The following is a 14,148-nucleotide window of genomic DNA, read 5'->3' as shown; positions in this document are numbered from 1 at the left end:
ACTTATTTATAAGAATATGAAGAAGAATTGCCCTAAAAAACAACCCTAAATCCTATATTATAAAAGATAAACACTGGAATTTCCACATTATGGAAAAAAGTATGGGACAGTGGGTCTACATCTGCAAAATAGTGGGTGGAATGACTATGAAGTTAATAACGCAATGTAAATGTCATGGAATGAAATTGGAAAAGTTTTTAGCCGTAGACCTTTGTCAGAGAGAGGAAAGTAAAACAAACTCGATCAAAGTCTGGTTTATGATCACCAGGCACTTTTTGACTTCTGGGCCACAGTTTGGAGTTTTTCCTGTGCTGAGAGTGGGAAACATATGCCTCACAGTGGTGCAGCTGCTGGTATTTTGAGGAGCGGCTAAATATGAGAAAACAAGACAATCAGAGACTCACGCAACAAGCCTCCTAGTGCAAGTGCGGAAACACAAACAGACACACAGAGCCACTAAACAACAATATTAGTCCTGTGCTGGCCTCTCTTCACTGACTCCCTGTCCAGGCTCTGATTATAACATTTTAAATGGTCTTGCACCTGCATATCTGTTGGACATAATTCAGGTTTATGTTCCCGTGCGGTCTCTGCGATCTCAAGACAGTGGCCGTTTGGTCGTCTCAATGGTCAGATAGAAGACGGTTGGCGAGCGTGCCTTTTCTTTCCGTGCTCCCACGTTATGGAACAGTCTTCCTCTTGATGTCAGGCAGGCCAGCTCTGTTGAGGTGCAACAGTCTTAAATGGTGTGTTTTATGCTGTCTGATGTTGTTTTAGTAGGCCTGTAATATTTTGTGTGTGTGTGTTATTTTATCAGCGTTGTATGTATCATTTCTGCACTGTGTGAATTTCACTATGCTTTGTATGTTTTTTCTACTGTGAAGTAGAAAGCACAAAAAGTGCTATACACATACGTTTATTATTATTATTATTGCTTTTATTATTAATAAGTGTCAGTCAATATATGTTATGAATTTTAATTTTATAAGTAGAAACAAAATTACAAAAGCCAATTGTACCTCAAGTTATTACATCAATTAACAGTAAATATTAAAAGCTGTACATTATGTCGTGCTGCAAGTTTTAATGATAATAAAGACAAATATAAAGCTTGAGCAAGTTCAGCTTTTATTTGTTTTTTTTCTTAGTCCCTGACGCTGTGGATTAATAATTCTTGCTGTGTCCACTTGATGGCAGCAAAATCAAAGAAACAAGCTTCTGGCACAGAGAAGAGTAAACAGGTTTTTTTGGTTTTTTTTGCTTTGTAGTTGACACTTTTTTTGCACCTAGTACAGAATTACAATATGAACAGGCATACATGTTATGGTCAAACAATGTCAAAAGATAAAGGTATACTGTGTTTGGTCAGCAGAGAGGAGAAGCTGTTGAATATTGAGCATTAACAAACAGGATTCATATTATCTCAGGCAGAAGGATGGCCTTCAACACTGCCTTCTGTAAAACAAAGAGGCCATTTCATTTGATTGCATTTTGTCTCGGGTCATGTTCTCTTTCCCAGAAAAGGTCTCATGCAACAAATTTGACAGCAACCCCATCGTACCACAAACCATTAAGATGAGTATAACGAGGCCCAAATCACATTTGTTTACAATTAACCATGTTGGCTGAAGGTTACAGGCCACAGTGAGCCTCTTGTGTAATTTCCCACAAACAAATGGAAGACAAAGAAATTGGTTTTAACACAGCAGCGCAGCTTTGTGCTTCGCCTGGGGATGGAAATTCAATTGTAACTTAATTTAACATGAGGAAACATTGTCTTCCTTACAATTTGTTTTTGTTAATATGATGTTTTACTGTACCTGCAGGTCCACTCACGTTGTGATCCCTTAAATTCAAATAAGCCTAACTGTTGTGAAGTTATATTATCATCCCTAAATGATAGATGGCTTATGGACAATAAGGCAGCTATTGGTCATATTTTGTAGCAGGTAATAGTAAACAAAAAAATCAGTCTCAAGTAGGAAATGCTCATTATTACAACTCGGGATTTATTTGAACTGTGGACTGATCTGCTGCTTCTGGCTGCCTCTTATAGATCAGTGTATTTTCAGGTGTTGCTGCTCAGAGCTCACAGCTTTAACCAACACACCACAATGCTCCAAACTGGCAATTACCTTCATCACCAATCACACACTGATTGATACAGCATACTGTGTGCTGATGACATGCATGAAACCCTGATTATTTTCATTACCATTAGCCAACAGGGTTGATTACACCCTATGCAAAGTTCAGAGGTGATTGGAGAGGAGATGTCGGAAGTTTTTCTTGTCGTTTTTTATTTTTTATTTTGATTAGGTCATGCTCTCTTATTATACACATCTCTGAACGAAAAAAAAAGAAAAGCTGACATCGAGTTGAAAGTTAAACCCCTTCGAGCTTGTTTCCTCTCTGTCAAACTGAATCCCTCGCCATGGGAAACTTCTTTTACACCTTATTCTCACCTTTACAAACCCTATTACCTAAGAGCTGCCTACACAGCTGCCTGTCCCCTGTCCTGTCATGTCATGTACACACACACACGCACACACCCTGTCTCTCTGTCGGGGCTCAGGAGGGGCTATATTTGGCTCTTGCTCAGCTGCCACAAATAAAGAAAAGTAACTGATAGTGGGCTAAATGAGCTGCCCAGTAGCACACGCACACATCCAGTACAGAGGTTGTTTCCATGGTAAAATCACTGTCCTAAAAATTCTCTTTGAGCTGACGGGCTGTGAAGATATATGTGGGGTCAGTTCCATCCCTGAGAGGCACTGAAAGAGACCTCCTCTCTGGGGTAGCTTGTAATTATAAGCTACATAGTCACTTCTTTCTTCATGGACACAAACAAGTGTGGCTTTGTAACATTTCATTGTACCATACGCTGTGGAATATACTCACCTGCATGAAAGACGTCTTTTGCTTTTTTTATGCTGATTTCTTTTTAAAGTTGATAAAGGCTAAAAGCTCCTTTCATGTGTTTTTGGCAGGCAGATATGTCATGTGTTATTATGGCCCATTTTAAAAATGTTTTTTAGGTCATACTAAATCTTGGAAAGCCTGCTTTGGTGTCCATAGGATGTGAGCGAGGAGCGAGGACGAATTGAGCTCTCTGTCATACGTGGAATATGTTAACATCTTCATGTTCCTTATCATATTCATAATGTATGTTACACTTGACAAATGATGCCGTCAGCTCCAGACACAGTCGGGAGAGACTAGTTGAATTCTGATGCTCGTTCTCCAGCAGCCACCTGCGGCTGACTGCAGGCTCATTTCCACTGTGTTTGAGTCTTTTCTTCTCTGTCGTGTTGTCTTTCTCTGTGACCTCTCCCTCCACATTCCTCCCTAAAGGTTTCCGCCTTTATTTAAAGTCCAGGTGATGGTGAGGTCGCAAACGCGGGCGATAGCTCGAGCTGACATTTTTCACTCATCAGTCCACCCACAGATTCTTTGTCCAGTCTCCCTCTGACTGAGTCCGAGCTATTAGTTCAGTGTAAATATTAAAAGGGGGAAATTATTCCAAACCCTTTGCACATTTTTGGACTGGATTGGCACTGTGAGGTGTTCTCTCTGTCAGTGAAATTGCTGCAGCAATTTTGCTGTAATTTTCTGCTATTACTTGCTATAAAAGCAAAAACGGCGCTCGTGCAAAGTTGTGTTTCCATATTGGTATTGAACCTTCCTTTTTGTTCTCCCGGGATCACGAGGATAATATGGATATTATCGCTTCACAGGTCGTCTGTTCAGCGTGTCACATTGTTTTTTTCCCCCCCTTCATTATGAAGCACTTTGCAACTCTGTCTCTAAACGGTGTGTTTCACTCTTATTGCAGTAATAATCTGTGCAGAAAATAGCCATTGCTAAAATGAAAACCATCTGTATTCACTACTGCAACATGCTGTGACCTCTTTAGTAACCACAGGTGTCGGGGCAGCAAACTTTCGTTCAAGAGTACAAGGGGTACAAGGAGTACTAAGGGAGTTATTCCCTGACCATGTTCCACAGCAGCAGTGTTTTTCTCTGAATGATGGACCCATGTTTAGTTGTTTGTTTTTAGCTGGAATCACTAAAAGAATCTCGTAATCATGAAGTCTGTATTTATATAGCACTTTTCTAGTCTTGGTAACTAAAACTTGCCATTCACACCCATTCACTCACAGCGGTCAGGAGCAGCATGGGGTTAGGTTTCTTGCCCCGGGGACACCTCGACATGAAGACACCTTGCAGAGATGAGAGTAATCTGTTGGACTAATTAATGAGGCTACTCTTTGTCATTTTCTAATAATCTGCAATGGGCGATCACATCATAAACTATGCAATCCTAATAATTGGCTCATTAATACTTATTTATGCAAGTTGTTTATGTATTTTTGTTTTCTGAAAAGAGAAGGCAGACCATGCAGCTGTTCAATAAATGTTGATTTAAGTTTAGCAATTTTGTGTTGAGCATTTGTGATCATTAAACCACTATATCAGATGCAGGGGAGAAGGAATCAGCCAAAGGTAATATCGGCATCATATATCAGCCACCAGCTGCACTGATTTTCAAAGCCTAATATTGGCATCGGCCATAGAAAACCCATAGTAGTCGACCTCAACTTGTAAACTTTTTATTTTTACATCAGTTTAGTCTAAAGTTAAAATGAATATGTATGATCTTGTGTATGAAAGTTGGTCAATCCCCCGTCTGTCCAGTGGCTGAGATATTTCGGTCTCAACCGAAATGTTGACAGCAGAGCAAAATTGTTCTACTAAGGCATATCATTAGCATGACTAAGGCGATTTCATTTTGTAGTCCAATATAATATAATGTGACAGGATTTACAATAATATTGCTGAGTTATGGCCGTTGACCTTCTTTAGACATGCAGTTCTGCAACACTTCTCTGTGTCGCACGGCAACTGGTGGATCACAACACTCTGTGTACTGTCCATCATTTCTCTTTTTCTTTCTTTATGTCCTCTCCCCCCCCATTTTTTTCCTTCTCGCCTGCTTTTTCCATTCTCTCCTCACACCCGCTCATCTTTATCCTTGCCACTTCACTCCCTCCCCACACCCCTTCCCTTTCTCCTCCACTCATCTCCCCCTCCCTGCCTCTGTGACTTGTGCCGGTCTCTCATCAGAGCAAGTGGCGTTAAATGGCTTGCAGACAGTGCTGCACACTGGGTTTGAGACGTCATGTTCGCCATGGACACCTTGTGACCTGTCTGACATGTTGACTATGAACTTTGAGGGACTGGAAATGATTGCTGTGCTGGTGGTCGTGGTCCTCTTTGTTAAGGTGCTGGAGCAGCTTGGGTGGTTAGAAGATGGCTATTACGGTAAGGGGAAAAAGAGCAGCGTCCATTCATGTTTGGAAATGATGCCCTCGTTTTAGCAGCAATCAGCCACTGGTTGCTCAAGTTTGAGAGTGTGTTTGTAAGAGCTCTCTGCAGATGGAGTTTAATTACGATCATGCTTGTTTTTGTTTTTATGTTAAAATGGTGCTTCTTGTGCTGTGTGCCTTCGGGGCTTCCATCTGTTGCTCTCATCTCTTCACAGTGACTTGTGTGAATCCTATGTGAGCACTAAATCATGCTATAAGCTATGGAGTCATTATAAATGGATACGGACCATGTAATAACTATGAATATATATTTTTTTACGTTGCTGTTTTGTGACCACGTTGGCCCCTTTCCTCACTTTGTCCGCTGCTCCAAAGTCTTAATCAACTTCCGCGTCTGACCTTCAGTCTCGTTAATGTCCCTTCCTGTGATGAATCCCGTAACTCTGCTCACTGGCTCAGCTGCCCTTATGCTTTTATTGATGCGTTTTTTTTTGTTTTCACTGTGCCACTCTGTCATCTGGGACTCCTTGTTGCATCTTGACACTTGGCTTCTTACTTTGCTTGTTGGTTTATTCCATTAGAGTAAAATTCGATTGGATGTGAAAGCTTTACCGCACACGTGGGTCGACTAACCTGTTTATCCAAATGAGAGTCAGACATTTAAGGAACGAATGTGATCCTCAAAGAGCTGAACCTTAACCAGTGAGGGCTGTGTAGTGCCATGGTGGCATTTGCCTCTCTCTTGTTTGCTTGGAATGAAAAGGGTGAAATCAAAATGAGATTGAAATAGGCTGCCCTTTTAAGAAATAGGGTGATACTCTGTTGGTTGCAGTGGTGCAATGTTCTTAATGATAAAAAGTTGGCTCAAAGTTGTTTCAAGTCACCGTGTGGCTATAGAGTAGTGATCTTTGTTGAATTAAATGCTTGATAATCACCGTTTCCTTTGGTTTTTACTTTTGTTTTCCCCGTGTCTTTGTAGCCTTGCAGAACATATGTTGATCATCTGTGCCAGTTGGAGTTTTGTCAAGGTGCCACACTAAAGTGTGATTGTAATATTCAGGAGTTGGGTCTCTTTGGCACTGGAGAGCACCTGTTATTTATATACTTTACTTTGTGTAAAGGCTCATCAGCTTTTCGCCTTATGGCTGAGTTTGCAGGTGTAAAACATTTGCCTATTTGACCCTTTGATGTTTAATTATCAAAGTAATCCCACTTTTGTTTTGGTTTTTACTGTCGCAGTATAATCAGCAACATCTTGATTTGGACGCCCACTTAAAAGTGGCAAACACACATGGGATTGTGAAAGTTTGACTTGTCTGTATTTACTATAACAGTCCCTGGTGCAAGTATGTGGACAAACTAAGAAGTGTGCAGTTTGTTGGTCAGTTTAAATGACTTGAGCTGTGATTGTCTGCCTTCATAACAGAGACTAAACACTGCCAAATGTCCGAGGAAGTGTGTCCACCTTGTCTTCCTGTGCTTTTACAATTTGAAATATTTCAACATTTTTGTCTTGCGCTGCAAAAATATTAAATAAATCATATAATTATACATATTATATTATATTACATTAAGTTACATTGCATATATAATATTGTAAACATTTTGTAAACATCATCTCATCTTTTGGGGGAATAGGAGTGAAATAGCTGAAAGAATTTCAATGAAGTCGCTCATGAGGAGAAAGTCTTGATTACACTTTCTTGAAGTAACATAATGATTGATGTTTGGCATTTAGATTTTATTTTTCATTATAATCACCATTTTCATTAAACATGATTACAGAACATTGATTACTTAAGTTGCCAATTTATTTATTTTAACCAAAACTGAATGACTCGAAAAAGTAGAAATTGCAATAATCAGATTTTATGTGACATGATATAGGCTGTAAGGTACACACATGCTTGCTGGTCTAATATTGACATTTGTAGGTCAAATGTGTCAATAGAAAGTTTTTTAAAAGGGAAAATATTCCAATTTAAGGACCAAATAGAAGAAGTCCCATTTGAAAAGTCTAACCTTTATTATTGTATTGGTGAGAATTTTGAGAATCCAACTTAAAATCAAGCAGGAATTAGTCTCATGGCTCATGACTCTGTGGTACCTCTCCCACTGAATGGCTCATGGTTAAAAATAGACTTGCACCACAGCTGGATGCAAATGGCTCTTTCACTCTCTGTGTATCTTTTTAAGTGGCATGACAGTGAGTGACAGTGGTGTGGCACCAGTGAACAGGGATGTGACGGCTGACAGGAGCACCTTTTGATATGTCAGTTTTTTGCAAATTATTTCTCTGGTAAATGTGAAGCGTTCATAAGCAGACTCTTGATTTCAAATCATTTCCGTGACTCGTGGTCATGGAAACCACGGTGTGATGCACGCCGGCCTCAACGGCTCACGTTTAAAGACATTAAAGTGATGTGAGCTTTTCAGGATTTTTGATGATTAAAAATGATGCTAAAGATGTTGTTTTTTTAAGTTTATTTTAGTATATAAATCCATGTCTTCATACTCTTTAAAAAGGAAAGATCATTGTGTTTATGTAACCTTGGTGGAACAGAGCAGTGTTTGCATCAAACACAGTTAAGTCAACTCTCTTCCTGTTTGTCTGTTTGTTTGTTTGTTTGTTTGTTTGTTTTTATTTGTTTGAAGAGCTGCTTCAGTTTATTCCAAGACATGCAACACCTTATCCTCTCATTATTGCAGGTTTTTCATCCTGTAAATCTCTGCTGAAGCTGAAGCGGTCGTTTTGGGATCAGCCTATACATTATGTGCCTATTTGTGTGTGTTTCTCAGCCTGTGTGCGGTACTTTGGCGTGATTTCAGCCTCTGATTCAACATGGTAAATTATGTTATCAAGTCGAGAAATGTTGGAGAATAAGAACGTAAAGGGATTTGAAGCAAAGACGTGTGCATGTGCACAGCTTCAACAACACTCTGAATTTTCACATTGCTCCTTATCACAGGAAGCACATGGTCTGGATGCATAAGAAAAGCTAGTATTTAGTTTGCATCATTATAATATATGCTAAGAGGATATTTAATGCACATGTGTTCTTTATGTCAGCTGCTGTGAAATGGCTTTTAGAAATGATATATTTTCAATACATGATTTATAACGTTTTATAAGCTGTGTTACTTTGATGGCTCATGAAAACATTTTATTAATAGTTTTGTGTGCAGACCAAGCTGACGCTTTTCTCCTATTATAATACCAGCAATGATATGTGTTCCCTTTTTTTTTTACATAAACAATACCAGCATGAACAATGTGTCAGGGAGTAAACTCAGAACTGTTCTGTAAGCTAAAAAGCTCCTGTTTAGGACTGAAAAACCTTATTTTCCAGTTGCTGTGCTGCGGGGTTTAATTGTAAGAATATAAAATTTAACAACAAAGTTTGCAGATGCTTTATTTCAGAGAAGCATGAGAGGTGAGAGGTGGCAGTTGCCAGCAGAGGGAAGCAAAGCTCACTTTGTGCTTCAAGAAATCTGCAGTTAAGAGGAAATATAAATATAACACAGCCATGGCTTAAGTGTATGTGTTGCTCTCTATAAACATCTAGCCATTAAGTCAATCTACAAAGTAATGGCTGTTGTTTGGTTGGTTATTTTCCTTGTGGTTGATTAGGAATGTATTAATTTTACACTGCCGAGGAAGGGATCAATATTTACAAGCACATTAAATGAGACAGTAATGCAGCGTATGCAGGGGAAATCCACTGTGCAGCCAAGCTTGTGTGGTGCATTCAAATGCATTCATTGTAAAGGGGAGAAATGGCTGAGACATCTGTGATATGAAATATGCAATAAAGGTATTGTCATTAAAGTCAACAAGTCATTAAATGAGTGTAAAACGAAGATACAGTCTTCAATGATAGCAAAGCTACAATAAGTTAATTCCCAATTTATGATTATGATGATAAATAAATGGCTAATGAAAGTAAAACGGTAATCTGATTAGTGTGTGCCATTTTAAGTGCCCTCATTAATAATAATAAAAAAAAATGTTAGCACACATCATATGAAGTCAGCAGGGAAGAATTTAGTAAACTTGACAATGAGATAGTCATCAAACTCTATTATTATTCCCATGTTCTCTTTGCTAACATGCTTTTTATTGCCTTTTTTTGCATTCTAAACAAATTAGTTGTTGGTTATTCACTGGAGGGAGTATTAAAAACCCTCAGTCAGGTATGAGAGGCTTATTGTTGAGCTTTACACTCAATGAAACACGGTTAGCGGCTTCTTCACAGGCATCAGCTTTACTTTCTCATCAATCACGGCACAAATAAGGGAGGAACTGATGACATCCACATCTTTTGAGCTGTGATTTGTTTTAGGTTCTTATTGCAGCCACATGTCATGTATTAAAAAAAAGTGCATGTTGTTTTCTGGCTTGATTGAGAATCACTTGATTTGGAAGTGTTGAGCTTTCTTTTTTTTTTTATCATAAAGCTGCGTTGCTGATTTGCATTTAGTGAAGGTAATTTCAAGGCAACTTGGGTGCACAAGCAAATGTAACTTTTCTTTTAATCAACCATGATGAAACAAAGTGCCGACTTTGAAGTGAACACTTCAAACCAAAGTCGAGCAGGTTACATCTCCCTGCTCTAAAAACCTTGATCTGATAGTGATTAATTTTAAACATTCTTACGGAGATGAAGTATTGGGGGGGGGGAAGAAAAGTTGGGTCCTTGTTTTTATTCTAACTTTTTGAGCTCCGAATGGTTATTATTTCCTTGAGTATTAAAGGAAAATTAGCTTTGATTTCTGTTTTGTTTTAATTTACTGCCTGCATTATCAGTTGGATAGTCGAATGGAGAGTCGTTGTGTGTACAACTCGTGGACAAGATTAAGTAAAGTTGTTTTTGTTCTCCTTATTTTCCTTCAAGTCTCCCTCCCAGTTTCTATTATTGTGTAAAGTCCTCGCACATAATTTTACCACCTCCCAGTATAACACTCAGCCTCATTGTTTGCCACACAAAACAATATGGTGCTATTTATTGTTGCAAGGTTTGGCACAACTGTCTCCTTTGTCACTGAACTGGAGGCTTCTATTATCAGACTGTGGGTGTTTGCAAAGGGTGGAGGCTATAGCGTCAGTGCGAACTCGTTCAGCCTTGCTCATATACATAAGGCTTGAATATCAAACATTGTAACTCCAGTCGGCTCCGCCGTGGGACATAATCCATTTAATTTGACTTACTCGACTGTCATTGAAGCATGGTGTTTAATTCTCTGTTTCTCTCCTTAGGGTCCTTAAAACCCATTTATGGCCAAATGATATCCGATCTGCCTCATAGAACTGTGAACCAAACAATACTGTTGTGAGGAGCGATGTCGCCGCATAATTAAACGGGAACAAGGCATTGCTTAATTCCAGAATATTTAGTTACTAGAGATCATTTACGCCAAAGGTTACCAAAAGGATGATTTTAATGCAAACTGTAGTGTGTAGCTTTTAAATGTCGGTTACTTTCAAATATCAAATATCAACAAATAAATCGGATTAAGACCGTCAGCTCTTCACAACCTCCTATGTTACTCATTACAGCAGTGCTTAGATCTCCTGTCACCCAGTAACATCCCCATGCTGCACACAGGAAGTGATTTGTTGTGTCAAGACAGTCAAAGGCAGCAACGACATTGCGCTAATAAAGCAAGACAGCTGCAAGCAGTTGCAGCTTCTGACATGCTAAACCAGGAGTGTCAAACATACGGCCCGGGGGCCAGAACCGGCCCGCCAGACGGTCCAATCGGCCCACAGGATGAATTTGTTCAAATTTCCCACTAATCTAAACGTCATGTCAAATGCTGCAGATACCCGTGACTAAATGTTTGTGCCTTTATAGATCCAGTGTGCTGTGTAAATAGTAAATTTAGGCATGATATTGTTGAAATTGCACTTATATTTCTCAAGAAATTTCATGTTTTGTAAAATTATCCTTCAGTAAATGTAAAACAAAGGAGAAAAAACAAAGGGGTTCTTGTTGTTCATAGGTTATTATGCTATTATTTTACTATTTTTACTGGTCCGGCCCCCTTGAGATCAAATTGTGCTGTATGTAGCCCCTGACAAAAAATGAGTTTGACACCCCTGCGCTAAATGCTTCTTGGCCCCACCCGCCTGTGCTTTGCCGCTGGGTGCATACAAACGCCCCCTCAGTCAGGTCTGACAGAGCTCAGGTGAAGGATGCAGCATACAGACAAACAGAGGCAACAAGTTACACCATATGAAATCAGTGAAGTTTATATTGGTGAGCATCAAATATGCACCGATGTTGCTGCCGTTAATCGCTGTCTCAGGTCATTAGTCGCTTAAAGGTAACCTGTGGAGGATTTGACCACCAATGACAATATGGGGCATTGATTTAATTCGTCCACATCTATATTTTTATTGTCATGGGATCTTTAAGCAGATTTAAAGCTTCATTTGTCATTTTTGACCTTTCAGATGGCAGATTATAGATCTTGAAACACTCGGTATAGCAGCTTAGCAAGTTAACATGTGACGATATAACTGCCTTTCTCGTGGAGCTGAAACAAAACAATTTGGATTGAATGTTTTACATGTTGTCAAACCAAAGTGGTTCTGGCTTGCTTGTTAAGAGCTTGAACCATAATGTGTTTTTAATCTAGGTGTGATTTGATATAGTGCTTGTGCCTTGGCTCTTGTAGGATTTTTTTTTTCCATGTTTTTGTGTCAAACAACCTGAAACCATCTTTCTCTCATTTACTGCATGAAGATTCTTAAAGAAATAACCACCTATATTGATTTTCTTTTTGCTGGGGAACTATGCTCATCGTATCTCATTCTCTGGACAGTGGCTCCAGTCGTCTTGTCTTCTGTCTGCCATTTTATGTCCCCCCTTGTCTCCTCTTGTTTTATCGTGCCCACTAATGCATATTCTCGATTGACCTTTGCACCTGGAGCTCAGTTTGACTGGCACCTCACCAGTCAAGGATAACGCACCGAGAAATCGGATGACAATGTGAGCTGTCACGTAGCTACGCCACTGCTAATGTGGCAAACAGATGAGCAGAAAATCAGATTGATATTATCTGCCTGAGCACGCCGCCCTTTGACAGTGTCATTGACTTTTCCTTTTGCGTTACAGCTAATCGTATGGAAAGAATTGTGATTTTGATCCCTCTCTTTCCAAGAGATGCCATGTTGGAGTTTGAGTAGAATTTTCACTACATACATTATCAGACAATTGTTGAATTTGTACCAACATAAAAATAACAAATTATTGACAGCAAATGTGTTTATTTCACCAAAAACAAAAAATCATCTAGTTCATAACACTGTGTGATACTTTTCACAAATGGTCTTTTGACATAGGGTGAAAAGAACAGCTGTATATATATGGAATTATTTGAACCATCTCATATGCACGTTGTTTTTCATTCTGTTCCTTTCCATGAGCTTTGACTATGAACAAATGAATAACTTGAGCAGGGTGTTCTTTGTATGATAATTCTCTGTGTTTCTCTTGTGAACTAAACAACTCCAAGAAATAATTCCCTCCCATTGTTACGGTTCGGGTGAGGGATTTCTCCACACAATAAAAATAACAATGAGACGTTGTTTAATAACAGGATATAAAGAAACTGGAGATCGTAAAATAAGTAATAAGAGTCTGCTTCATGAAGTGTTATTTTCCAAATGTGCTTTATGGTGAATATCCTGGCTAGAAAGGTGAAAGTTTACTTTTTATATTCTTTTGAATTTGTAAATCAGGATCAAATAAAGCAGAAGCGTAACACTGAGAGTATTTCCATGTCCGTGTCTTAAACCATTAGTCTATTAGAGGCAGCCTGTTGATCACCTGTCGCGAGTTGGAAAAAGACCCCATTTTCTTTGTTGTCATGCGCATACGTGTATGTTGGTGCAGAATGACATTTGAAAAAATATAACAACATACAGGTATACCAAAACAGGGGCCACACGTAGTAGTGGCTAGAACTGTTGCCTCCAACATCAAGAAGGTTGCAGGTTTGAATCCTGGTTGGACCGAGGGTCTTTCTGTGTGGGGTTTGCATTTTCTCCTCATGTGCGCCCCGTGAGTTTTCTCAGTGTACCTTGGTTTCTTCGTGCAGTCCAATAACACGAGGAGTGAATGGACTGTTGGACCTGCTGAGGTTGTACCCCCACTTTCACCTTATGTCAACGGCGACTGGCTCCCACGGAGAGTGAGTAAAATTGAATCGGGCCATCAGTCATTAATCATTTGCACTTGTGTGTAAAGATTACTTCTTCATATTTTTTACTAACATGTAAAAACAAAAACAGATGCCAAATCATAATCCTCGTTCTTTTGCAGAAAAATGTACTTTTGATATTGGGTCCTTTTACAGGACACACTCATAACTTTAAATGAGTGAAAATCAAAAAGGGAGTGTGATTCGGGTGCAAAAATAATCAACATAGTCATCCAACCTGATGAGACATAACCAGCAGATCTGAAAATGCATATTCATAATGATCCCACATAAAATTGAAAGTACGACAGGGCGTTTAAGCGATTTGAATCATACTTTTGCTGTTAATGTGTTGTCTGTGAGTTTTTATATAGTTGAAGTTACTGAAAGGAGCAAAGGCCCTTAAATGCATTCATGCACACACACACCTGGCAGCGAGCCTGCAGTATCCAGAGTCCACAAAGTAAGTCCTGAGCATCAGAATCAGCCTGTGGCACTCTGTGGTTGATTGCTCATGCTGTTTCACTGAGGGTTGCCCCGGTTCACAGCTCATAATTGCCTTTCCCTTCACAGGCGCCGCTTCAGTAAATATGACGGCCTCATTTTAATG

At 39.3% G+C, this 14,148-nt stretch overlaps 1 protein-coding gene across 5 annotated transcripts in view; it reads left to right on the top strand.

The window, feature by feature from the left end:
- The window catches only part of kcnip4a (potassium voltage-gated channel interacting protein 4a), a 123,628-nt gene that overhangs the window by 79,908 nt on the left and 29,572 nt on the right, over nt 1-14,148 (top strand). Inside the window, exon 1 of one of the 5 annotated variants that reach the window (XM_044021408.1) lies at nt 5,204-5,325. The exons of the other annotated variants lie outside the window; for them this stretch is intronic. Within the exon in view, the coding sequence (XP_043877343.1) occupies nt 5,217-5,325 (109 nt within the window). The 5' untranslated portion in view covers nt 5,204-5,216. Of the gene's footprint in view, nt 1-5,203; nt 5,326-14,148 lie in introns of those variants that run through there. 5 annotated transcript variants of the gene reach the window in all.

Source organism: Solea senegalensis, linkage group LG3, assembly GCF_019176455.1.
Source record: "Solea senegalensis isolate Sse05_10M linkage group LG3, IFAPA_SoseM_1, whole genome shotgun sequence".
NCBI classification, from domain to species: Eukaryota; Metazoa; Chordata; class Actinopteri; order Pleuronectiformes; family Soleidae; genus Solea; species Solea senegalensis.
This window is presented reverse-complemented; position numbering and strand designations above follow the sequence as displayed.